Source organism: Notolabrus celidotus, chromosome 18, assembly GCF_009762535.1.
Source record: "Notolabrus celidotus isolate fNotCel1 chromosome 18, fNotCel1.pri, whole genome shotgun sequence".
In the NCBI taxonomy this organism is placed as follows: domain Eukaryota; kingdom Metazoa; phylum Chordata; class Actinopteri; order Labriformes; family Labridae; genus Notolabrus; species Notolabrus celidotus.
The window spans coordinates 23,720,225-23,748,036 of NC_048289.1; the positions used below are offsets into that span (position 1 = coordinate 23,720,225).

The 27,812-nt window shown below is 44.6% G+C and overlaps 1 protein-coding gene across 2 annotated transcripts in view; it reads right to left on the reverse strand.

Annotated features, from left to right (window-relative positions):
- Nucleotides 1-27,812, reverse strand: part of usp54b (ubiquitin specific peptidase 54b) — an 89,720-nt gene that overhangs the window by 51,346 nt on the left and 10,562 nt on the right. For both annotated transcript variants that reach the window (XR_004634805.1, XM_034708830.1), the window contains exons 2-3: nucleotides 25,524-26,113; nucleotides 4,199-4,291 (exon numbers count right to left, since the gene is read on the reverse strand). Coding sequence is in view for 1 of the 2 variants with exons in the window: in XM_034708830.1 (XP_034564721.1) it covers nucleotides 4,199-4,291; nucleotides 25,524-25,676 (246 nt within the window). In the remaining variant the exon portion in view is untranslated. The remainder of the gene's footprint in view (nucleotides 1-4,198; nucleotides 4,292-25,523; nucleotides 26,114-27,812) is intronic.

The window sequence follows — 27,812 nt, forward strand, 5'->3', positions numbered from 1 at the left end:
CCTTGGTGTGTGTGTGTGTGTGTGTGTGTGTGTGTGTGTGTGTGTGTGTGTGTGTGTGTGTGTGTGTGTGTGTGTGTGGCTGAGAGCTGGCAATGGGAAAGGTAATGCAGTCCTACTGATGGGAGTACAGTGTGTGTCTGCGCATGTGTGTGTGTGTGTGTGAAAGTGAGATAGAGAGACATGAAGAGAGACGGAAACAGAGTAAAATAGGCACTGTACAAGCAATAGAGTGTGTGTGTCTTTGCAAGTGTGTGTCTCATTGTGTGTCTGTGTGTGTGTGTTATGGTGACTGTGCTGACTGCAGCAATGCGCCAAGGAGAATGGAGGGGGAATATACCCTACAGAGAGAGGGAGGGAGGGAGGGAGGGAGGAAAGGAGGAAGAAGGAGGGAGGAGAACAGGGAGGGGTGTGGGTCTAAGCGTGAAGAGAGGAACAATCTACAACAACTTCCACAATCATTCGTCTTTCTTATTTCTCCTCCTCCACTTTCTTCCCTTTTCCTCTTCTCTCTCCCTATTCCTTGTGTGTGAGTTTGTGTGTTTCTTTGAGTGTGTCTTTGTGTGCGTGTGTGTGTGAGTGCTGTTGAGGGAGATAAAGTGTTGCAGTGATTTCTAGAGGGATAGCCACAGGCAGCCTCTGAACTTATGTTTACTACAAGGGCGAGCATCTTTATCTGCTGCAGTTAAACAAAAAAATTCACACACACAACCCCTCCAAAATAAAAGCTCCCATAATCATCACTTATCGTTGCTGCTCTAAAAGGGATGTTTAAAACGCTGTTAAAGTTCATTTGGTGCCTGTCTCGTTCGGTTATTCAAAGACTTTTATCTTTGTTGCCTCGGGGACCACAGCTACAAACACACCGTAAGACCAACATTACATCTGTTGGTTTCTGACAAAGGGGGGGCGGTGACAGGACGCTTAATGAAAACTGACAGCACAATGTGAACACTTAACACGGTGACAATACCTTTGATTCGTACGCCTACATCTGACTCACAACACAACACAACCAAGAGCCTCTGTGTGTGTGTGTAGTGTGTATGTGTGTGTCTGGAGCATCCCAGCGTGCTAAGAAAGATTTGTGAGCATCTCAAGGTGCATGTGTGTTACAGCCCTAACGTGTGCAGCATGCAAGTAAGATTTGTATGCATGCGTAGGTGTGTGTGTGTGCGTGTATGTGTATGTGTGTGTGTAGGATCCCAGCGTGGGCTCTGCTGGCTCAGCGCTTTCAGTCAGCCAATTAATTACAGGGAAGCGCAGGAGACAGAACAGCGTGTAGAACACACACATCGACACTGCTACACACTCACACACACACACACACTCTACTACACTAAAGCACATTACACACAACACTTCCCTTCACTCAGACACATATTTGTCATCATCGATGCAACAAATGGTTCGAGCAGAGCTGCATAAGGCTTGTTCATTATGAGGGATTCATGGTGCTACAGATCTTCAGCTCCTGTTTGGTTTCTTTCTTTCTGCAGATGCTGGAGCACAACGGAGACTCAGTCTGGAGTTAAGTAACACAGACATGTAATGTGCTGTTTCTTATTCACAAGAAGCTTCTTACTGGGAAAAAGTGCCCAATGCTTATAACACGGTTTGTCCTTACTCAGCAGTGAAAGAAAAACTAGAAGAAGACAAGGAAGAAGCCACAAAAAAGAAAAAAAAGTATGAAAGTAAAAGTCCTGCTTTAAATTGTTAAAATCAAACAGTTAAGTGAGGTAGGTTACTAATAAAGATATTAAAAAGATTCAACATCAGAGAAGACAGTTGAGAACACCACAGGTTAATGGAGCTGGTTTAGCTCAGCAGTTAAATCATGCACCACATGTACAGAGGCTACAGTCCTTAAAGTAGGAGGTCCAGGCTCTTATCAGAGCCATGGCCCTTAACTGCATGTCATCCTCACTATCTTTCACCTTCTCTGTCCTCTGTCCTATCCTCTAAATAAAGGCATAAAATGCATAAGACGTAACCTATAAAAACAAAAGCATGCCCAGTATTCAAACTGGGGGAGGGTACCACAGCCTTTGTCTGGATTTGCCACATATAGGCAGACACACACTAATCATATTACTTTACGACTGTTCTCAATGTTGTATGCTTTTTTTAATTGACAGTGTGACAACAACGCTAGAATCTGAAAGTTGCTGTTTTCATCTTAACACAATGAAGCGGCAGCAAAGCTCCAGGAGTCAGATTTGATGTGTCAGTTGACGACACAAGTGAAGCAGATTCAGGGATAATTAGATTGATTTAGCTAAGCTATGCTAAAGAAAGCAAATCTAAGCCAAGCAATACCATAGACTGTATAGTTAATGGACGTAGTATCCGTGACATCACTCATCTGTTTCTGAAGCGCTATTTTCAAGCCAATCATCGGCGAGAGCCATGTTGGAAAAGCTGAATGCAACCGAACTGAGGTAAAGAGGCAGGCTTTGAGCCTCCTATTAAACAGCTACCATGTTCCCGCCTGTCAAGTCAGGCATGTCCATAAATGAGCAAAACTTGTAATCTTAATATCTTCTGAACTGTTGTGTTATAAAACCATTCACCCCTGTACAGTGTGTGCCGAGAGAGGAATGAGCTATTCAGACCTAAGCCGTTTTTTGAACCAGGCTGTAAACATGTTTATTATTGCTTCAAAGATCGTCTTTTTTTAATGGGTGTGTATGTGTTTTCTGTTGTTTCTGCAGCCAGCCTCAAGCAGACGCTCAATGAATTGCAGTTTAAAAACACTTCCGCATTGGCTTCATATTTTGAGACCAGAGGTTGTCACTTGAGCAATACTAAGCAAAGCTAAGGAAAGCAAAGTTAAGCTAAACTAAGCCAAGCCAAACTAAGCTAAGAAATTCAAAGATTCAAGGTCAAGCTGTCGCATGAGATGGAACTAAATTTTGTTTCTCAGGTCCCAAAGCTAAGGAAAGCTAAGCAAAACTAAGTGAAGCTAGGTTACCTTGAGCTAAACTAAACTGAACTTATTAACAGTAGCGCTAGCTTTGATAATGAGAGGTTATGAAAAATGATAATGAATGGTGTGCATACAAGCGGCAACCTCCAGTCTAGAAATATGAGTCCAATGCGGAAGCGTTAAAAACTGCAGTTCATCGAGGATCCACTTGAGGCTGGTGGCGGAAGTACCGAAAACCACATACACACCAATTAAAAAAACCCGATCTTTACAGCAGAAATAAACATGTTTACAGCCTGGTACAAAAGACGTCTGTAGTCTGGATAGCTCATTTCTCGATCGGCACACACTGTACACACTGGGTGAATTTTGTTCTTATATTGATATTGAGATTACGGGTCTTCCAATGAGAGGCACAGTTGACTTGATTGACAGGTGGGAAAACTGTAGCTGTTGGCTAGGAGGCTCAAAGCCTGCCTCTTTACCTCACACCAGCTCGACAGAAGTTAGGTTGAGTTCGGCATTTCCAATATGGCTCCCACCAACGATTGGCTTCAAAACAGTGCTTCAGAAACAGATGGGTGACGTCACAGGTACTACGTCCATTATTTATACAGTCTATGGTCTTTTACTTTCCCTCTCTGTAAACAAACCAATGCCCAATCACCTGACTTCTGTGGACTCAATGAAATGATTATCATTAGTCTGCCTGAGTCTGTGATTAGAGCCGCATCTGTTGCAAAGGTGTGCTATACAGAAATAAAAGACTGTTCCTATGGAGTACTGACCAATCAGAATCAAGTATTCTACAAATTATAAGTTGTATTCATACAGTCACGCAGCTGGGAAGAGAAGTAGAGGCAATTAACAAAGGTCATGAAGGTAAACTATGAGGTTTTTTTTTAACAAAGACAGAGAGTGTTTGTGATTATTTGCAGAAACTTTTGCCTTCCACACAGTACAGCCTTGAAAAAGGAGAAGAAGCTGTAAAGAAAAAGGCACATACTGGTCTAGCTACTGCAGCAGTGAAAGGCGCCGGAGGAAATAAAGCAACAAGGAAACACTGGTACCTGTGAAACAGGGAGAAAGGGAACAATAAGGAAAATCTAGATGGGACATCGGTGGTCACAAAGTTAACCACCCTGCCTGCAGAGAAAAGCAGTGAAACAGAAAGCACCACCACTTCAGCAGCACTTGGAGGAAAACTGGTGTCATGGTGCCGTCAAGAAATCTGTGAGTCATTAGAGGACGGAGGCTGAGTCGAATGTTTACCTTCAAAGCGCAGAAGATACATGAGTCCTCCATACACTTGTGCGTGGTGAGCTGTCGGAAGCTTCTGCGGAAGATGTCGAGATGCCACAGTACCTGGGAGACAAAACATAAAAATAATTCAAGCAACTGGATCAACTTCTGAGATTTAAAGGGGATATACTGTGTTTTTTATTCAGCCATATAAATATATTTTTCTCTCTCTGGTCCCAGTGGGACTCAGTCTGTTTTCCCCCTCTTTTCTTTTTATGTTCTTTTCTTCCCTTGCCCATTCTTCTTCTCTTCCCTCTCTGAGCAGGTTGTTTTTTTAATGGGTTTCAGCCCTGTGTTTGAGTTGTCATCTGCTGTGTCTGGCAGAGAACAGGGACATTTCCAGGATCTACTTCAAAGAGGAATTTCCGGTATTTTTAAACCTGGGACCAGTTTGAATTTGTTTGGGGTCCAAATAAATGACGGGTACAAAAAGTTTTTGGAATTACGTAATTTTGTAAATAATCCATGGGCAACTGTGAGCGGACATGGAAGCAGGTCGTCTAGGGGGAAGATTTGGAGCCTCAAATACCCTGAAGATGATGCTTTAAGAGTTTGAGTTGGATCATTTCGACTTCTCCATGGCACAGTGGAAGTGTGTGTGAATGGCTGATTGTTGTGTTAAGCACAGTAGAAAGGCAGTTTAAGAAAGGTATCATCATTTTCAGACCCAGAATAAGTTGCAGCTGTGCTAAGATTTTGTGCCATTACAGGCGGTTGACATAGTAACACAGCATGCTTTCTGGGTGCACAGCAGTCAGAAACAGCGACTGGCAAGAAAGTGATGGATAGATTAAGAAGGGAAAGTTACTGAAAGGGTTTGTAAACCAACAGCCCAGATACAGGGTAACATCAGTGGAATGTTACTGTCTGACGTGATTCAGGTTTGGGTCTTGCAACAGCAAAGAAAATGACCCCTACATATAGCAGCTTTAGAGCTAAAAACAACCAATGTGCTGTTTCCTTCAGTAACCTGTGGGGTGTAAGGTTGTAAAGTTGCTCTGTGAGACATTCAGGTCAAAGGGTAAAAAAAAGTTGCCTTATTCAGACTGCTGCAGAGAGGGATCCCACTGCTACCTCTTCACTTTGCATCATTATTGTTTTATTTATGCCAATCTCAGAACCCACTGTCTACCATCTGACGTTGATGCCTCTGGAGACTGAACTTTTCAAGCTTTTCAGCTTCGACAGCGGTCAGCTCGAAACAACTTTCCACCAACACTGTCGTTTCGAAGCACAGCATTGTTTACAGCTCAGTTAGCAACTTGAGATGTGACCACGTGGTCTGATCTGAAAAGTGTAAAAAATGGGGCACCGGTTTGGCCTAGTAGTTGAGTCGCATGCCCCATGTGTAAAGGCTGTAGTCCTCGAGATTTGTCTGCAAAGTAAACACTGTAATTCTGTGTTTTAATACTTCCCCGAAGAGTTTCTATCTCAGTTTCAGGGGAGTCTCAGTTTCACTGTAGATAGCAAAGTAAGCAGAGGTTTCACTCTGGCGTACGGTCAAATTCCACCGGATCCGAGTCTGGTCCATCTTTGATCCGTCACAGCACAGGAGTTGATAGGTTTCTTTTCTAGTCAATGTGTTAACTTCCACTGGACCCACTCCATTGCGTTCCGGCTGCATCTCTGGTCCAGCACGCCAGGATCAGATACTATTTTTGCCGGATGCCGCATAAATTTGCACAGAGCAGATCAAGCAAGACAGGAAGTCAGGCACCAAAACAAAATTATAACATCCGGTTAATTTTCAGAATGAAACACTTTCTTTTTTCATTTTTCACTTAACTACGACATAAACTGTGGACGCCAGGCCTGGAGTCAACAGGTCAGAGGTTTTTAGAGCCCGATAAAGACAACATAGATGATGAGAGGAGTCGGATATTCATTAATGCAGTAATTACTGCGAGAAACCTCGGTCACATAACTCCAGCTGTCCGGCGGTCCTGTTCCGTGCTGTGTTCTGAAAACGCAACCGGTGGGTGTTGACGAACAAGAGAGCGCGGAGCCGGACCGCAGCGGACCGGAGATGTACCGGACACGGATCTGGTGGAAGTCCCGGGTTACACCGATATGGACCTGAAAATGACTTTCCTGCAATTCTCAGGTTTGCATAAATAATAACACCTTGATGCAGAACTGTGAAGAGTGAAGCTGTCAGGTATGTCCTCAAGAGGAGAAGAAAACAACTTTGAAATGCTTGTTTATTGAATTGATGTTAGTCTGATCCTTACTGATGCATGTCAGGGAGTGTGGAATGAATCCTTACACTTTCTGGCTTTTACGACACCATGTCAAGCAGATTTGTTGCAAAAGTTGAAATGTTTGATCTAGGATGGGCGAATTGTGTTCCACTTGCTTTTGCTCTCCATGCAGACTTTTTTCTAATGCATACACCAAAGCCTGCAATACATTCAGAACTCTGCTGCACGCCTCCTCAACTGCACCCGCTCCCGTGACCACATCACCCTTGTCCTCCGATATCTTCCATTGGCTCCCCGTCCCCTACCACATACAGTTTAAAATCCTCCTCTTTACCCACAAAGCCCTCCACCACCAGGCCCCTTCCTACCTCACTGACCTCCTCCACCTTCACACTCCTTCTCGTAACCTGCGTTCCTCACATGCAAACCTCCCATCTCCACCTCACAGAACCAAGCACCAAACCTGGGGGGACAGAGCCTTCTCCATAGCCGCCCCCACCCTCTGGAACTCACTCCCCTCTCATATCCAAAACTGCTCTGATCCTTCAACATTCAAGTCTCTATTAAAAACTCACCTTTTTAAGTTAGCTTTTAATTTGTGATTGTACTGTTGTTTTGTTTTGTTTGATTTGGATTGACTTGTGTTCGTTGCTTGTATTGATTGAACAGTTGTACAGTGTCTTTGAGTCTTTTAAAAGTGCTATATAAATAAAATGTATTATTATTATTATTATTATTATTATTATTATGTGGCTGGTCAATGCTACTTAAGTACTAAAGACAAGAAACAAAACATACTTTACAATTTACTAAGATTCAACATTGTAAGTAAATCTGTACATGGTGAAGTAATTCATTGTGAAAGAGAACAGATGCTGTAATATCGGGTAATGACTTTGACGCCTTCATAAAGTAAATCATGTTTACAAACTTATGTATACATATGAGGTGTACAAACAGTTCCAAGTAGCTTTAAAAAGTGCAAAATATATTTGTTTTCCTAAATTTGGAACTAAAGACTTCCTTCAATGTTAGAGGGTTGCAGAGAATCAGCTTTCCACAGCTTTGTGTGCTTTCCAGCCATTTGGAGCTAATTGTTTTTCCCAGCAGCTCCCGCTGAGTGTGTTTTCCACTGTGTATATTTTCAGCAACAAACGAGCGAAAGGCAGAGATTCAGTGGGACAGAAAAAAAGCATCCGGCAACGAGCCCAAAGAAAAGAGGAAGAACTCATGAAAACTAGTGGAGAAGTGGTCTGTGGAGGTAGACCTCTTGCTGTCCTTTCTTTCGCTCTCTTTCTCTCTGGTGCATAATTAGAGGAAAGAGCTCTTAGTACATCCAGCATGCTGAAAGATAATATTGACACAACACTGTCCCTGAGGCTTCCACTCAGATCTGCAACACAGGACCACACACACAGAAACACACTTACAGTAACACATGCAGCCCAAAATACACACATAGAGCCAATGTACAGCAACCTTAGCTATACATTTCTCCACAGTGCGTGTGTGTGTGTGTGTGTGTGTGTGTGTGTGTGTGTGTGTGTGTGTGTGTGTTAAGTAGAGAGTGATAGGTGGAGGAAAGAGGGGGCGGAGGATGACGGACTGCATGCTGACGCTGGTGTATGCTCCCTACCTTTCCCCCCCTCTCTCTCCCTCTCTCACCCTCTCTCTCTAGTTTATTTGGTCGTGATGAATCGGCGCCCTGCACAGCACTGCAGCAGCCACAAGGAGGGAGCACTGTCTCCATGCCCAGCTCTTTTTATATACATCCATTCATTCATTCATCCATCCACCCATCCATCCACCCACCCACCCACCCATCCATCCATCCATCCATCCATCCATCCATCCATCCATCCATCCATCCATCCACCCATCCATCCATCCATCCATCCATCTTCCTCTCAGGACATCCCTCTGTCTTTTTTCTCTGCTCTCTCTCTCTCTGTGTATCACTTTTTCTCTCTCTCCCCCTTACCTTTTAACCTCCCTCATTTTATCTGCAGGGGCATCTCAAACAAAGAAAACTACAGTTAAATTAACTAGCAATCATAAAAAGTGATGAGAACCCATAAAAAGCAGAAACTGGCTTCATTGTGTTTCTTTGAAGTCATAATCCTCCGTCATTGCAACTTGAGTAACGGACAAATCTGACCAATACTACTGGATGCAGAAATACCATTATCTTCTTGTCTGCAGAGGTCTCGGACGAGGGCGTCTGTCTACTTGGCTCCTTATATTCTTGTTCAAGGCGGGCCTGTTGGGTAGGGCTGTCGCAATATACCGGTAATGGCGATAACCATTAAAAAGGGCGGTTGAGCTTCTTTACGCTGGTTTCCACCATAGACTGTATAAATAATGGACGTAGTATCTGTGACGTCACCCATCTGTTCCTGAGCACTGTTTTGAAGCCAATCGGTGGTGGCAGCCATATTGGAAATGCGGATCTCAACCAAGCATAGTGTGACGTAAAGAGATGGAGTTTGAGCCTCCTAGCCAACAGCTGTGTGTTCCCGACCAAGAGTCAAGTCAGTCATGTCCTTATTTGGGCAAAAACTCGTAATCTTAATATCTTCTGAACCGTCGCGTTAGAAAAAAATTCACCCCCCGTACAGTGAGAAATGAGCTACGTAGACCCAAGCCGTTTTTTTAACCAGGCTGTAAACAGGTTTATTAATGCTGCAAATATCGTCTTTTTTGAATTGGTGTGTATGTGGTTTCCGGTATTTCTGCAGCCAGCCTCAAGTGGAGGCTCAGTGAACTGCAGTTTATAACACTCTCGCATGGGCTTCATAGTTTGAGACCGGAGGTTGCCGCTTGGTTGCCACATGCCATAAAATGAAGGGAAGACGAGGAAGAAGAACCAGCAGCAACTAGCTAGCAAGCTAGCCAAAGACGGCCAGACCCTTTAAGACCTGAAGGTCCAAGATTTATTGTGACCCCAAAAAAACTACAGACGTCTCTATAGCAGTCCTAAAACTATTACTGTTCATTTAGCTGTAAGACTGTATAAATAATGGACCTAGTATCCGTGACGTCACCCATCTGTTTCTGAAGTGTTGTTTTGAAGCCAATTGAAAAAACTCTATAACAATGACAACAAGAGCGACGCCAGGGACAGATCATACATGTAATATCAAATAAATAAACGGAAAAGAGTTCCAGCACATTTCAACTCTGTCTGTTGACACTGGCAAAAATTGTAGTTTCTGTTGGTATGCTAAATCAATAGGCTGGATCCTGTCCTGCTATCCAAGCAACGGCAGCAGATCTGGTGAGTGCATCTCTTAGCTGTGAATCACCACAGAGTAACTAAAACCATATGCTGTTGTAATAATAGTTTTAAAAGTTGTTACATTTGCCTCATTTTTTTAAAGGTGCGTCACTGCAAAGCTCTGAGAAGGAGAGCTGAATGAGGAAACTTTGGGTTACTTAACGTAACCTCGGTTCTTTGATAACAGAGTGAGGTGTTTCACTATGGGAATCGCTTGTGCGTGACCTACCATGGAAGCTCCAATGACACCACGTCTGTCAGAGACAGACAGGTCGGACTGTGCTAGGGCCCCGCCCCTCATATTAATACAGCCGACCCAACCCTCCCAAGTCATTCTAGACCGGTTTCTTACCGTGTACATGCAAGGAGGGAAGTGTTGGTGAAACACCTCACTCTGTTATCAAAGAACCGAGGTTACGTTAAGTAACCCAAAGTTCTTTTTCTAACTTCGTTCGGTGTTTCACTATGGGAGATATAGACCACTCCCGGATTGTATGATTTTCCAGAAGCCATACATCCTGTCGAGCCAGACTGTGATTACTACAATGACAATGGCAAGTTCTTGTCCAGCACAGCTTGTGCTAGGGATGGCCCAGAGACATCCAGCCTATAGAACCTGACAAAAGTGTGTGGCGACGCCCAGCTCGCAGCAGCACAAATGTCCTGCACAGAAACCCCTTTGAACAGGGCCCAAGAGGTAGCCATGCTCCTCGTGGAATGAGCCCTCAGATCCTGGGGGGGCTGCAAGCCCTTCGAACTATAAGCCAGAGAAATAGCCTCCACAATCCAATGTGACAGCCTCTGGCGTGACAACGGCTTACCTCTATGAGGGGTTGCCCATGATACAAACAGCTGGTCCTCTTTTCTGAACTCTGCTGTCCTACACATATACATGTGCAGAGCCCGTACCGGGCACAAAGTGTGCAGCCTCTGCTCCTCCACTGAGGAGAAAGGGGGTGGGTGGAACGCCAAAAGCTCCACTGTGGGACACTTGTAGGCTGACTCCAGCACCTTCGGCACAAATACAGGGTTGGGCCGCAGGCAGACCTTGGTGAGCCCTGGGCCAAACTGTAAACAGGAAGGGCGAATAGACAAAGCCTGTAAATCACTCACGCGTTTCGCTGTGGTTAACGCCAAAATCAAAGCTGTTTTCAGAGAAACAAACTTCATCTCTACTGCCCCCATAGGCTCAAATGGGTGACGAGAGAGGGCATCCAAAACCACTGAAAGGTCCCACAGGGGCACCAGGAGCCTGGAAACCGGGAGCTTGCGCCGTGCACCCTTCATGAACCGGCACACAAGAGGATGTTGCCCCACAGGCTTATCCCCAAAACCCACATGACATGCGGAGATGGCCGCTAAGTACACTTTAATTGTAGAAAATGCCTTTTTCTTATCCACCAGTTCCTGCAGAAAAGACAGCAGGTCAACCACTGAACACTGATAAGGAACGATCTGTCTCATGACACACCATTCCTCAAAAACCCGCCATTTACCACTGTAAAGAGAGCGGGTTGCGGGTGCTCTCGCACTCTGAATGGTGTCTATAACCTGCGCCGGCAAGCCTGCTGCGTTCAGGTTCCACCTCTCACGGGCCAAGCCCAGAGTGCTATGCGGTCCGGGTGCGGGTGGTAGATCTCGCCGTGCGCTTGGGTCAGAAGATCCCTGCGTATGGGGAGAGGCCACGGCTCGTCTGCCAGAATTTGTGTTATCTCTGCTACCCAGTGCTTCGATGTCCACTGTGGTGCAATCAGAATCAGCGACAAACTCTGCTGTCTCACCCTGGCTAATGTGGGAGAGATCAGGCTGAGCGGAGGAAATGCATAAAGCAGCACGTCCGGCCATGGGTGGGCTAGAGCATCCATACCTAGAGGGGCATTCACCTCGGACAGGGAGAAATACAGCGGACACTGAGCGTTTTCTCGCGAGGCGAAGAGATCTACGGCTGCCCGGCCGTATCTCTGCCATATTTGTTCCACCACCTGCGGATGGAGTGTCCATTCCCCGTATAGCGGGTTCCCCCGTGACAGAAGATCCGCCCCCCTGTTCAACACCCCTGGCACATGCGTCGCTCGAAGTGACAGGAGCCGTGTGCTGCTCCACATGATCATTTTCCGAGCCAACGTGTGTAACTGTAGTGAGCGAGTCCCGCCTTGGCGGTTTATATACGCCACCACTGTGGAGTTGTCCGTTTTCACCAGAACATGGTGACCCTGGATAAACTGCAGGAAATGCTGTAAAGCTAGGAACACTGCCCAAAGCTCTAAAACATTTATGTGGGCCTGAGCCAGCCTCGGGCTCCAGGTACCGTTCACTGTTCTGCCCGACAAGGTCGCTCCCCAGCCTGACAGGGACGCGTCCGTCGTCATGGTTACCCTGGATGACACCGTGCCGAGCGCGACGCCTGACGCGAGAGCCGCAGCGTCCCTCCACGGGCGGAGCGCAGCCAAACACGTCGGCGTTACTTTCACTCGCCGGCTGAGGTGTCTGCGCGGGCAGAGGCGCAACGCCGCTACCCAGCGCTGAAAATCCCTCATCATCAGAAGCCCCAGGGGCACTACAGATATCACTGAAGCCATGAGGCCGAGCAGGCGTAGGCATAGTCTGAATGATATGACTTTTCCCCGCTCGAAAAGGGAGAGGCAATGCATGAGAGACGTTAATCTCCCCTCTGATAGCGTGACACGATACGAGAGGGAGTTTATGCTGAGCCCCAGGTATTCTGTATATTGACTGGGTTGTAATCTGCTTTTCCCCCAGTTTATATTGAACCCAAGATTCCTGAGATGACCTGTCACCGCAGCCGAATCTCTGATTGCCTGTTCGCGTGAATGGGAGCATATCAGATAATCGTCTATGTACGAGAATATTCTGATGCCGCTGCTCCGTAACGGAGACAGCGCTGCTTCCACACACTTGGTGAACACCCTCGGTGCCAACGCCAGCCCGAACGGGATGACTTGGTATTCGTAGGCTTTTCCCTGATAAGCGAATCTGAGAAACCTCCTGTGCGAGGGATAAATTGCAATGTGGAAATACGCGTCCGCGAGATCGATTGTTACAAACCAATCGCCCGGACGGATGGAGCGGCAAAGCACTTTGTGTGTTAACATCCTGAACGTGTATTTTCGTAGGTGCTTGTTTAACACACGGAGATCCAGAATGGGGCGAAGTGATGTGCTCCCTTTCTTTGGGACGAGGAAGTAGCGGGAGTAAAACCCCTGTTGAGCTTCCACGTCCGGGACGGCTCTGATCGCTCGTTTGTTTAGCAGCGATGTTATTTCGTCCTCTAGGACCTGTGCCGCCTCCCCTCTGGCTACTGAAACTAACACACCGTTGAATCTGGGTGGTTTCATAGCGAATTGTAGTCTGTAACCCTTGGAAACGGTTGACAGGACCCAGGGATGTACTGCGCATGCGCGCCAGTGGTCTACCTGGGCAGAGAGTGCCGTCACCCCTGAGTCCCGACTCTGAGGGGAGACTACTCTCGGTGGAGCAGGAGCTCCCCCCAGAGGAGTTAATGGGGAACAACATTGTTTTGTTTTTATTTTGTTTTTGTGGAGGCATTTCGCCCTTGGCTCTTGGCCTGGATGCAAGAATGCCCACTTTATTTTTGAACAGGGTGGAAGTGCTTGGTGACACTGAAAAACTGTTTGCCTCTGACTCTCCACTTCTAGAACTTGAGGGGAGAGAGAACAGGCAGGGACTCCTGGAGAACTTGGAAACACCAGGGTCTCTGAAACAAGAGCTCGGGGGCTCTGCTCCACCCTTCTTCGCTTTGATGGCGAGGGAGAAGCGAGGGACGTTAGGTCGCCCGTTTCTTCTTCCCTTCCCCAGGGTGGGAAGGGCGATTTTTCGCAGCCACTGCTGCAAAGGAGTGTTTGCCCCATGGACCTGGGTTTCCTGACCGGGGCTGCTGGTTAGACTGTGAGCCAGCTGTCTGCCTCTGTGGTCTGGCACCCATTGGTCTCCCCCTTGCTGCTGCAGAAGCAGCAAAGCCAGCCCTCTGAGCCTGAGGGGGGCGAGGGACTTGTTTCCTGGGCAGGCAGAGGTTGAAGGCTTCGCCTTCCTGCTTCCTGAGGGTACTGGTTTCCCTCATTTTTTCCAGCGCTGGGCCGAAGAGACCCTTGGAGGGGTCATATGCAGCATCCATAACCTCAATTTTCTGTGCGTCACTCAGGCCTGAGAGGCTCAGCCATAGAGCTCTCTCACCTGCAACAGCCAGTCCCATCACATGGCCACAACCTTGCACTGCGCCTCGTGAGGAGCGCAGGATGAGGTCATTAACAACACAGATCTCGTCCCAGAGAACCGGGTTAGGGGCTCCGGAGTCCAGCTGCCGGCCCATCTCCTCCAACATTTCTGCCTGGTATGCAGAGAGTAGAGTCTGAGCGTTCAGAGAGCAGACTGATTGTGCAGCATATCTGTACATTCTCTGCAAAACAGAGGCTGTGAGGCGCTCTGTTTTGCCTGGCAGAGAAATGCTGCTGGACGCTGACACAGAGCGGCGGTCAGGGTGAAGGTGAAAAGCCACTGAAGGCTCTACCTTTGGGGGTTCGGCCAGCCCCAATTCACCCATTCCTTTAATTTCCAGCTTAGAGTAACCTTTGGCAGGGAGTTTACTCTTAAACGGGCTGGACCAGTACCGGCTCATCTCCTTCATACAAGCAGGCACTGGTGGCAGGAGTTGTTTTGCTGCCGGCTGGGCTGGTGGCAGCCTCTTACCGTCATACAAATCTCTTTCTGCCCCCTCTGCGTCCTCAGCTGCAGGCCACTGGATACCCAGCTTTGCTGCAGCCCGTTTGCAGACCTCATAAAGGCTGCTGTCCACTTGGGGAGCAGCATCAGACGCACTTGGGGGTCTGGAGTGCTGAGTGGGGAATGTGGAGTCATCCTCCTCATCCTCCATCTCATTCAAATCAAGGAGGTCAGAGTTTGCATCATCCTCTGCATCCTCCTCTCCACGCTCCAGGTCGAGGAGCTCCTCGAACAAAGGAGGCATAACTGGGGAGTCAGTCTCCATTATGGTCGCCCAGTCCATCTCAGCTCGCGGCTGATGGGTGCTGGTGCTGGCTTTAGGGGTGGCTCCAGACAGACATGGGTCCTGCCTGTTGGCAACCGCCACTCTCAGCCTCCTTTCCAGGATTTTCTCAGGCATGGACTCGCAGTGAGAACATGACTGAGGGTCCGCCAGCGATGCTCGAGCGTGTTTAGCGCCCATGCATGCTATGCACATCGGGTGAGGGTCCCTGCCTGAGATTGAAGACCCGCATGACGCGGGGCACAGGCGGGATACAGCCTCTTTGTCCTTCGGTTCCGGCCCTTTGGCTGGGGTCTCGGTAGAAGACATCGTGAATGGAAAGGGGAAAAAATATCCGCTGATATTTAGTCGGTATAAGGCGCGCCGTTACGCGGTAGCCTGATAAGAACGGTAGCAATAGGGGATTAGCCCGCGCTAAATATGTCCGCCTAACAGTGATGCTCGTCGTGACACGTTAGCAACACTCCGCGACTCAGCTAACAACTTAATGTCAACCGAATCCGACTCGCCGTTACGCGTTAGCCGAAAGGTAAAAATCACACAGGCACCGGTACCTCGGTAAGTTAATACGGGGACCCGGTGGAACAGCTCGCCTTAACGCGGACACTGTCCCGGTAAAACCTATGTAATAATAAATCTACTTCGTATGAAGTACTTACTCAACAAATCCAGACCAAGCCCGGAACTGCGTTCGGCGACGTGATCCTTAACGGGGCGTCTAAGAACTGTTTAGCAGCTAACCAAGCTAGCCTAGATGCGCTGAGGGAGCTTGAATAGTGTTTTCTCACGGGAAGAAAGCAAGAATGACTTGGGAGGGTTGGGTCGGCTGTATTAATATGAGGGGCGGGGCCCTAGCACAGTCCGACCTGTCTGTCTCTGACAGACGTGGTGTCATTGGAGCTTCCATGGTAGGTCACGCACAAGCGATTCCCATAGCGAAACACCGAACGAAGTTAGAAAAAGAACATAAATATTCCTGTAGAAGTCCTGGTCACCTTGAAATTAAAACTAATGCCTCTTATGACTACCAAAGCAAATGAGATCATCAGGAATAAGACTGACAATTTTTGTTTTGTAATTTATAATGCCTGAAACCACTGCAAGGGGTTATGTGTCAGACGAAGTGATTGACAGCCCACTGAAGAAACAGCCTTTTTTTTTTTTAATTTCAACAGAAAATCTCCAAAGAGAGTGACACACTTGACTTTTAAAAGACAGCAGGATGAGATTATTTTATTTGTATTTATTTAATTCTACCTTGGTGAGATCAGCACAGTGATAAGATGTACATTTTGCACACAGGGTGCCAAAATCGACTAGATCCAAAAGTCCCACACAGCAGCTTTAACCAATAAGAGCCATGATGTTAACTGGTTATTCTTTTTCTGTCTGATCTGTTTTAAGCTAGTTCTATAGCTTTAAAATCAAAGTTTTAAACTGGTATAACTATGATTTTTATTGTGAAGCAGCCACAGGATGTGCATTGTGTTTGTGCACCCAGTAATCACTATAATCTTGATTTGTGAAGCAGCTATCCAACAGTGTGCTGTATTCCACAAGACCTGAATTTGAGGATTTCAACTTAGATCACAACACCAGACTGTAGGATGGTTATCAAGTCGTGGTTATCATGCTTCATCCACTCTGAGGACTGTTTTCTTACTATGTTATGAGGCTTGGTCAGCATCAACTGAGTTCAATCAATCAATCTTTATTTATATAGCGCCAAATCACAACAAATGTTATCTCAAGACGCTTTACAAACAGAGCAGGTCTAGACCGTACTTCATGTTCTATTATTAACAAAGACCCAACATCAAGACAGGATCAGATCCATTCCCATTTTACAGACAGGACTCAGTCTGATCTCATCTTAATCCACTATGAGCAGAGCTCTTTGCAGCATTTAGTAAGTTACAGTGGCAAGGACAAACTTCCTTTAACAAGCAGAAACATCAAGCAGGACCAGACTCATGTTAGACAGGCATCTGTCTCGACCGAGTTGGGGTTGGAAAGATGGATGGAGGGAGATGAAGAGAGAGAGATGATAGGGGTGAGACTTCCACTTCAACAAGGAGAATAAAGATTCTGCCTCTTAATTTCTGGCAGATAACTGAGGACAATTACTGTGTGTGTCAGCTGATCATTCGACTCTTAACACCCTTTTAATTCCAACCAAATTCAAAACAAGCCACTACCTGTACTCAATAAATCCAGCCGTGTAAACAGAGTCATGTTCATGCAGTCATAATCGGCTGTATCTGTCTGTGTCGGCTGATTTCTGCCCTCTATGACCCCGGCCTCCTCCTGTTCCACTCTCCTGCTTTCCCCCCCGTGGCATTTCTTCTCCTGAGCATTTTCGTGCATGATCACATGATACTGCTGTTGTCATGGCAACAGTCAGGTTTTTTTTTTTTTTTTTTCCTGCACTCGTGACCCGGGTAAGCTGTCTGCCAGCTAATAGGTTTTCACAGTAGATATATTTGACTTCAAAATTACATAAAGTTGAGAGTGACTCTGCTTAAGTGTCCCAGTGAGTGTGGCACTGAAAGGAGCCGGACGCCAAAATTGAAACCCAGACTTCATTCATTTGATTATTAGCACCGAGGCTGCTCTTGCTGTGATTTAACATAATGTCTTATAGTCTGGAAATGTCACCAGCTGAGTGTACTGTAAAAACTCAAAATCTTACCAAGTGAAATTATCTAATTTTTAGTCAAAATGACTTATCCCACTTGATTTAAGATAAATGTACTTAACAAGTAACATTTGAGCAAGATAGAGGAACTCGTTTTAAGACAATGCATCTTAAATATCTTATTAAGTCAAACAATTTAGTCTTATCTCGTTTTGAGTTGTAATTTAGAAGAAAGTTGAGATCTTATTTGTAGAAGACAGATAATCTTGATTTTAGACAAACTCTTTACTTGATTTAAGTAAATGCATTTTATTAGAGAATCTATCAGAAAACAGCTCCATTGATAAAAGGAGGAAAAGAAAGAAAGAAAGAAAACAATTTTTTTTATGGTGTGTTACAGTTTTCAGGCACTGTTTCTTCTAAATCAGATAAAAAATATACATCCTTAAACTACATGCACACAATGAAACACCTACTTTTGAGCATAGCTGGCTTATCCTAAAAAACAACATGACTGAATATTAGTATATCCAGTTCACTATGAGAAGACATTTATCTCAAAATGCTCAAATTAAACTTTGTAATCTTATTTCAAGTACAAGATGGTCTTAAACCTAGAGAAGTGCCGCTATAATACAACACAAATTAAGGTCAAAATATATCTCAATTGAAGAAGTTGACTTGAAATGTATTAGTGCAAAAATCTTATTTTGAGTGAAAAAAATACTAATTGTTAGCATTCCTGTCTTATTCTGAGACACTAAGCTTTAAAATACTGGTAAAATATTGCTTAAAATAAATTTTCTCTGCTAATTTAAGATCACAGTTTTCTTAAAGCTGCTGTGAGGAACTTTTAGCTTGTATCGATTATGGCGCCCCCTTGTGGACAAAGTGATACCTATTATCTCTTGTCCTGTACATGCAAAATAATTGTCTTCAGACAATAACCTCATCCTGTTGTCTTTTAAAATTTAGACTTATCTTACAATGTGACTATATGCCATGAAAACAGCCAAAAAAGGGTGTTTCTTAAGCGAGATGTCAATCATCTGTTCTGACACCTACCCCCTCAGAGCAGTTTTAGACATTAAAATGACAACAGAGAAAGTATCAGTGTTGTTGTGGATGGTCTTGTTTGCTTTTGAGGGTCATAAAGAAGCATCAGCATCAGTTTCAGTCCGTTTCTCAGCCAGTTAAAAACTCCTCATAGTGCCTTTAATATTACATCTTATTTTAAGAAATCTTACCAAGCAAATCTTCACTTGTTCTATTGGCAGATTTTTTTGCTTATTTCAAGGTAAAGGTACCTTGAAATATGTTTTTTTTTTCTTGTTTTTGGAGGGTCATTTTTCCCAGTACATATAGATCCCTGTACCTGTAACTCCATCTGCTCTGTTGAGGATTGCGCTAGAGCTGAGAAATCCCCTACCTGAAATGTAAAAAATGTATGTTTTCTTATGTATCCGGCTAAGTCCTGCACTGCTGCTCAGATTTATCCAAACTCACATCTCATTACACCTCATAAAAATGCACAAACAGTCCATGCAGTATGTGCCCCTGTATCCTCTATTCAAAGTGTTTTCACAGAGACATTAATGCAGACCATCAGCGAAAGTAACAAAACAATCTATTTGGAGAAAAATGTCAATTAGTGTTTTCATCAGCTGCAGTGCGACCCTGTCTCCTAAAAATTACATTTTAATATTACTGAACTGTTCTCCAAATTACATTGTGACGCAAAATGTAATCACTGCCTGGGTAATATTCAGAAGTAGAGGGTTTTTTTTCATTTTTTATTTAAGAAGCGCCTCGTTTATGAACCACTCAAGTCACAAGGAGGGGCTGGAGGGATGTAAGACTCTGACACCAGGGACTCAGCGTCTCATCCTGAGTCCTGCGTGTGGTGAGGCATCAAAAGCACTTTGGTTAAAGTTTAGCAAAAGGAGGTGGTTTTAGTAAAATATGAAGAAACACTTTGGTCGGAGCTTAAATCACTGCAGATTGTTCTGTATGAAACCGAAAGCACAGTGTTTGACCATCTGAGACTAAGTGCTGCCAGTACATAGTAAAGTACAAAGTAATATTATGAAGTAGAGTTTAGTAGCTGGTATCGCACTGTGACTCACCATATACATTGTTTAATATTTGATAGCTGGCTTTTTTTCATCCTTTAAAACACATTCTTGTTGACAAATAAGCAGAATTGAGATGTCTGGCTACTGTGGAACCCTTCAACTGGGTCAAACATACTTTGACTTGCACAATCTGTCCAAAAATAAAATGATCTACAACCTTAACGCTGTTTTCGGTCATATGCAGCTTCTTTGAAATAGCATGCATCAAAATATATATCTTGGTGTCTCATGTTGCTTTGTCATACACTCTGTTTCTTAAAGCTTTTCCTCCCTTATTGTATGTGCTTTTGCTCTGTAGTGTGCTTTTGTTCACGTCTCATATATAATATTTAGCAGACTGAATATCCCTTCATTTAATATCCCCAAGAAGTGTCGCTTATACTGAAATGTGCTGTTCTACCTTTAATCGATTATCAGTTTTTGATGATTCAGCACTTAGTAAAAAAAAAAATGGATGTCTACAGTTACTTTTTACCCATAGCTGAAACACACACACATGCATACAAACATGGATGGATGAGTGTTAATTCATGTGCTCCTGCTGCTTCTGCTGCTTCTGCGTACTCAATGACTTCTTCGGCTCTGTGATTTGTACACAGCGAAAAGTTGCTGAGCATGTACACACACTTTGAATCTCATTAAATTTAACTCATCCAAACAGAAAGTCTATTGTTTCTGCTGCTGCTGCTGCTGCTGCTGCTACTGCTAGTGCCACCCTGCAGCTCCACTGCAGCAGAGGGGGGTTAATTGCCCAGCCCAAGGGTCCCTTAGGGGCCTGGAAGCAGCAGAAAGTTTTTCAATTTCTGTCATGGAAAAAGGAGAAAAGCCTTTTTGTAAACTGGCAATTGTAGATGCATCTTCTCTAAGTCTGAAAAAGAGAGGAAAAATCTGTGCTTTTCTTTGTCAAGTTCAAGACATCACCGCTGAGAAAATGTTACAGACATTTCTAACTTTTTAAAATAATCTATCAGGGCGCCGTTTGGCTAACAGTCTAAGCACGCGCTCCATAAACAGAGGCTGTGGCCCTTGTTGCAGAGGTCGCAGGTTTGATTCCGGCCTCGACCATTTACTGTATGTCCTCCCCATAGACTGTATAAATAATGGACGTAGTATCCGTGACATCACCCATCTGTTCCTGAGCGCTGTTTTGAAGCCAATTGACGGCGACAGCCATATTGGAAATGCGAAACTCAACCAGGAAGAGTGTGACATAAGGGGCGGAGTTTGAGCCTCCTAGCCAACAGCTATGTGTTCCTGTCCGGGAGTCAAGTCAGTCATGTCCTTATTTGGGCAAAAACTCATAATCTTAATATCTACTGAACTCTCGCGTTAGAAATAAAATCACCCCCCGTTCAGTGTGTGCCGATAGAGAAATTAGCTACGTAGAGCCAAGCCGTTTTTTGAACCAGGCTGTAAACATGTTTATTAATGCTGCAAAGATCGTCTTTTTTGAATTGGTGTGTATGTGGTTTCTGTTGTTTCTGCAGCCAGCCTCAAGCGGATTCTAAATGAATTGCAGTTTATAACACTTCCACATGGGCTTCATAGTTTGAGACCGGAGGTTGCCGCTTGGTCCTCCCCCACTCTCTACTCCCCACATTTCCTGTCTCTCTTCAACTGTCCTATCCAATAAAGACAAACATACCAAAAAATAAAATTAACTATAATAAAGTGTATATTTTCTGTAAAACCAAAGTTGTTCTGATGCCAATTATCCCTCCTGAAAATGATCCTGATAGCTAGGCTAATGTAATGGCTGATAATGAGTGACCCTCTACTGTATGTAAAGCATTCACTTTTTGATGTAAGTATCTCTGACAGCTGTAGACTCAACCACTAACCTCATATGAATGTGTTTAGATCTTATAACTTGAGCTTAGCTAAATACACTAAACAAACAAGCTAGGCTAACATTAGCGATGGCTCACTGCCTCTCCTAATATGATTTGTCCAGTGAAGTTTGAACTTCTTAATTTTGTGTCTTTTAGAGTTTTTAAAATTTCTTCAGTTCTAAGAAACTTGAGAAAGGCTTTAAAACCTGTGCTTGAAAATTACAGAATGCAGATCTTTTGCTAGCTTTAGCCATGTTGCATTTTTGACTAGCTGTGTAGTGTTGTCTTCCTTGCAGCTCCAAAACTGTAATCATCTATCTTCTATCATGTCAGCCATGACCTAAGTTATTACTACTTGTTTGAGGATGAATAACTAAGTTGATTTTTGAATGGGTCATAAAGTCTGATATTGGAAAGGTGCAGTGACTGGTGCACTAGTAGATCCAACATATTGCAGCTCAGGCAGTAAAGGAAACATTAATATACTGGTATCAGAATAGGGGCAACTCTATTTGCAACCATGCTGCTAACTGAACTTTGACCCCTCATACTAGACCTTAAATCTGCTACAAGCTAACTGACAACCTTCTTTAATTAAATACAATTAAAATGAGCCCAAAATGACACATAAATAGTTAGCATAAAAACAGCCAGCAAGCACAACAATACTTAAAAATACTTCCAGTTTAATGTCGCTCCTTCCTACATGTCTGCTTCAACATCCTCTCTCCCTTCTGTGTGTGTGTGTGTGTGTGTGTGTGTGTACATGTGTGTATGTGTGTGTGTGCCCTTGAAGTGGCCCACTTCTCCCCCACTATGCTTGCCTTTGTTGAGACGTTTTCTTCATTTCTAAAATAAACTTTATGTCCTTCACTTTGTCTTTTCATCCACTCTCTTCCTCTCATCTCATCACAAGCACTCATTTTTTTTAAGCCCCTACCTTATTTGAGTCTTTAATTCCACTCTTTCTCCCAGTAGCAGTATCCCCTGTAGTCTTCTCCTCAGTTTTCTCATACTGTATACTCCTCATCCCTCTTTCTTCTCTTCTCCTCCTTCAGAAACTTTACTTCCTCTCATCTATCCCTCCGCTCGCTTCGGCTCTCCCTAAGCTTCTGCCTCATCACCCCTCTCCCTCTTCAGCTTACTCCAACTCTCTCTCTCTCTCTCTCTCTCTCTCTTTCTCCTCTCCCCCCCTCTCTCTCTCAAGCCAGTAGTGGAGAAGAATTTGTGTGTGTGGGTGTGGGTGTGTGTGTGTGTGTGCGTAGAGAGGATGTTTGTGCCAGCTGGAAGTCTTGGGAGGAGTGTGTGTGTGTGTGTGTGAAGAGAGAGGAGCTGCACCAGCAGCAGTAGCAGCAGTAGCAGCAGCGCAGTGTGAGCGGCATCTTTCCCACACACACACACACACTCACACACACACACACACTGACTGGATGTCCACACCGAAGCCAGACTGGCAGCTCTGCCAAGCACCACCGAAACACGCAAACACCCATTAATATGGCCCTAATCTGATCCCTGTCGTGCTTAAATATCAATTTACTGCAGGAAGGGGGGGCATGTGATCTGTGTGTTGGTGTGTGTGCATGTGTATGTGTGGGTGTGGGTGTAGCATCGAGTAGTTTGTACATGTAATGAAAATATACCCACAAACAGCAGCTTAACACTGTCCAGTAACACATGTAAATGTGTTATTGGAAAGCAGTAGTCAATAAAGCTAAACACAGATTAAAAGAGACTGTCATTTAGAGTTTAATCTTTCAGTTAGTTAACCAAAAAAAAGTAATTACCAAATATTTTGGCAAATGCTTTAACCAACATTTCAAAATGATGCTGTCCGTATTGCAAAAATACAGCAACATTTCAGTTCTAGACTCACATCAGGAAAACAGTTGTTTTAAGATGCAGGTAGTCTTAAACCAGGACTGATCAGGGTACACAGAAATGTCAAGTTTCTATTTCATACTCTTATTAAGCCATAGAGACCATAAGTGCCCCCCTTAACTTTAATGTATCATCTTATACTTTATATTTGATTACTTCTTTAGCTTACGGTATTTTAAGGGCCTGTTTCCATTAACACTGTTTTTTTTGTGTTGGCAGGCCATATTTTCTACACAACACCAATGCAGTCCAGTGTTTTCAGCATTCAGCATCCAAGCACAAAAACACCCTCTGCGTCACTTTTTTTTTCTCACCGACTCTCAACTGCAAACAGTTAAAATTTTTAATCATCATGCTTAGCAATTTCACGTCTGTATCATCAACCAATCAAAATCAAGAGGGGACAGGACTTCTGATATCACTTTGTCAACAACAGAGCAGATGTCAGTACAAAGGAGAAACTAACCACGTTTTCTCAAGGTTCAATTTCCCAGTCTAGAGCTACTGCTCTTTGTCAGAATTCTTGTCAGTTGTTTTCACATTTTGTTTGTAAAATACAACTGAATTAACGCAAATGTAAAGCATGCAGGGCATTTTCACACACACTTAATGGTCACTGCTGAGGGAAGCAGAAGTGCAGCGGGACAACTTTTGTAATCTAGCAACAGTAAACACCAGTAGGAAACGCTCTGAAGTTGAGGTTGTGGGCACAAAAAATGCTGTTGGTGGAGACAGGCCCTAACAGTCAGTCAGGAAGCTGATGCTTAAAGGGTAAACTAAACCCCCGAGTTTCAGCTGAAGAGCATCTACCCGGGAATATCAAAAAATACCATTGGAAAGTCAATGTGTCAATTTGGACAGGGCTGGAGTTTGTGGAATGTGGTGAGGTAGGTTACATAGAGTACGATGACAGACACAAGTACCAAATGATGTCACCGTGAACTCAGCCAGCCATTAGAAAAACTCTATTGCTGTAGTCGGGTTTCGACCTGCAGATGGCAGTATCTACACACAATTTCAACACAATTTGAGGAATTTTAATACTTTAAGCTCAACTGCTGGGATCAAGATCCACATTGATTAACAGCACTACTAAATCCCTAGAATATGTTCTCAGCTAAAAAAAAAAAAAAGTGGTTTGGGGTTTAGTTACACTTTAAGAAGGCCTGTCTCTTTCACCAACTGTTTTATATATATTCTTGTACTGTACACTTTTTTGTTTGCTGCTGTAACTCCATGAATCTCCCCGTTGTTGGACGATTAAAGGAGTATCTTATCTTATCTTATAAGACGTCTAATACTGTATTATTATCAATAAATGTGACTTGAAAGTCAGCAGGAGTTGGCTTGCAATTTTCATGGGCCCATTCCTCTCTGATGCAGCTGTCTTATGAAATCCATGTGCATAAAAGTTTTCTACTCTGAAAGCAGCAAATAATCATATCATATTCATCAAGTCAGAAAGTCTCATTTATTTTATAAGAAAACATGTCAAAAAATGTATGGCTTTAACAAGTTGAACTAAATACTCTTCTGATTTGTGTGATCCTGTGCATGAAAAAATGTTCAATTTGAATAAAGATACAGATTCATGTTACTTTAGGCTCAGTTGACCTTTTTTTGAACAACTTTTATCAGCAGATGATCGTGAACAGAAATAATCACTAGTTACATCCCTGCCATTATAAAAGGCCCTCAACAGTAAACCCCATTGCCTTCACTGCATCACCATTTCACTCACTAAAGGGTTTAAATGTGTACTTTCTGCTTTAATGTCACGGTGTCATATCCTCATCAGATCATCAGTGCAGCTCTGTCCCTCCTCTTTTTTTTTTTACAACATGTCTCCCGTTGAAGGCAGATGAAGTACTTAGACACGTTATGGTGCTATAAAAATTCAAATAAAGTCATCGTATTTAATATTTCAGTAACTGTTTCAGGCTTCAGCAGACTTTCAATTTCTTTCTGTGATACCCTGCGGGTCTGGCTCTGCAGCCGCCCGCACTTCTTTCTTTGTTCGGGGGCTTTAAAGCAAAAGACTGGTCTTTAGCAAACCACCCGAAGAAGCTCCAAATAGTACAGTTTTTAATTTTTTATTGGATTTTTCACCTTACTCTTTAATTCACAACCAATTCAAAATATTTAAGGTCAGCTGACTAACTTGATTATAAAAGACTACCGAGACTTGGTCCCAAAAGTCTCCATGTTTTCCTCTAAACACTTTCTAACTATCTTGAATTAGTGTTTGTGTATAAGTGCTTATATGTGTGTGTGTGTTTATCCGACTGACCTGCAGAGCGCTGTTAAGGAAACAGCTGTTTTGTCCTGGCTCGTTGCTCAGGCCTTTGCTGGGTGCGATGGAGTTCATGGTTCTAGGGGTCACCAGCCCCTGCATCCCGCCTGCTCCGCCACCCGACGCAAAGTAGTTCCTCTTCCACGACATCACTACCTGGACGCCCCCGTTTCCACGTCGAGGCAAGGAACGGGTGGGGTAGCAGACCAAGCGATGGCGTCTATGTCACTCCCATGAGAGAGAATGAGGGAGAATGAGAGAAAAGCAAAGGAAGGAACGGAGGGAGGAGAAGGAGGGAGGCAGCTGAGGAAGATTGAGGAGATTTGAGGTGTCTTGGGTGGGGATTCGGCACCCATACAACCCTCCCCAACAGCCGTGTTTTTCCTTAAAAATCCGTCCTTTTGCTGGTGCCAGCAGCTCGCTTTTTCTTTTTTTAGCTCCTTGGATTTAGCTGGTTGTGGTTAAGGACATGTGAGCGTGTCCAAAGCGTCCTTTTGGCAGACTCTGGCAGTTAAATGGTGATTAGAAAGTGCTCTTGCTCCCATGTGGCAACCCCTTCAAGGCTTTCTGTTGCTCTTTTGCTTTGTCTGTAAGACACAAAAAAAACATGTTAGGGCAGCTGGCAAAACTTTGGTCATCAAGGTTACAAAAACGGTATTATGTATTCACAGATTCTTCACAAAAATGTAGAATCTGTGCGTGGGGCCGTGGATTTTAGAACAGGAAGTGTTCAGGGTGGCGGTGGCGGCTCAGTGGTCGGGTCGGTTGTCTGTCTATCGGAGGGTTGGGGGCTTGATCAGAAGTTTCACATGCCAAAGTATCCGTCCGTACCGTCTGTGTGAGATCGATTAGTCAATACTGATAGCCTCTGCCATCAGTGTGTGGATGGGTGAATGTGACATGTAACCTAAAAGGGCTTTGGGTCTTCTGTTGTAGCTCCTCTGCCCCCTAACAACCATATCTCCACAAATTCAAATCTCTCATCCCGTCCTTCATAGGAATCATGATAATCATCATATGAACGCAGCAGAGTTAGCTCTGGTAACATTGCATCAGGGACTGCTTTGAGAAATCTGTTATGTCATGTCATAATCAGTACTTAGGCACATTATCTCGAGCTTATGCTGGTTCAAGTGCGCTATGCAAAGCTTCCGATTGTGTTTGTGTGTGTGAGGGGTAGGGGGGGAAGAGAGGCAGTGTGTGTGTGTGTGTGTGTGTGTGTTTGTCACCCTACAGTAAGTGTGTGTGGGTGTGTGTGTACATGAAGTTGCATAACAACACAGGGCAGTAGCGAACAGATCCGCAGTGCCCCCCCCCCCCTGCCCTCCCTCCCTCCCTCCCTCTCTTCCCCTATAGCTTCCCCACTTTTTGGCAAAGCTCCCTCGCCTGGTTTTGTCGGGCTGCGTTGTCACCACAGCACCCCCGCTGGCGAAAGGCCAGAGGGCGCGGGGATGCTGCTGCAGCGAGCGAGTGTATGGCGTGGGCTGTCGCTATGGCGATGGCCACATTAGGGGCGATGAGGGGGCGGGATGGAGGTAGGGGCACCGTCGTGACAAGGATGGTGAGAGGAACGCATCAGAGCGGATGCTCAGAGAAACATTACGCAATATTGCAATGTCAGTTCATCCACTTTTCACACAGTCCCACTGCATAGTGACAAATTCCAACACTCTATCTATCTATCTATCTATCTATCTATCTATCTATCTATCTATCTATCTATCTATCTGAAAAAACACTAAAATTCACATCCCATATATTCATCCATAAACAAACAAATCCAAATTGCCAGAGGATTTATAAAGGGATTTGGCTGGCATGCCTGTGTGCCTTTTTTTTTCCACAGCCCAGCATCCTGAGCTTCTGTCTCAGCATACAGTGTGCGTGTGTGTGTATGCGTGTGTATGTGTGTGTGCGTTACCAAGTGTGTGTTCGTCTCCCGCCGAGCCTATGTGGAGTGTGTGATCACACATCCTCTCTCTGACTGCTCCCTACAGCCGCACACAACCGAGATGGCTCTGGCAAGCGCTGTTTTTTGAGGCCTGTATGTGTGCTAATGTGTGTGTGAGTGTGTGTGAGTGTGTGTGTGTGTCCCCACATCTTCGGCTAGTTACCATGGAAATAGGCCAAGCAGCAGGCACGCGGGGGAAAAGCCGAACCATGTGATTTAACTGAGAGACACGCTGTGCCGCACTGGTTGAGAAGGCACACACAGACACAGACACACACACACACGCATACATGCACACACACACACAGGACACAGACGCGGCTGGCGAGTGATGA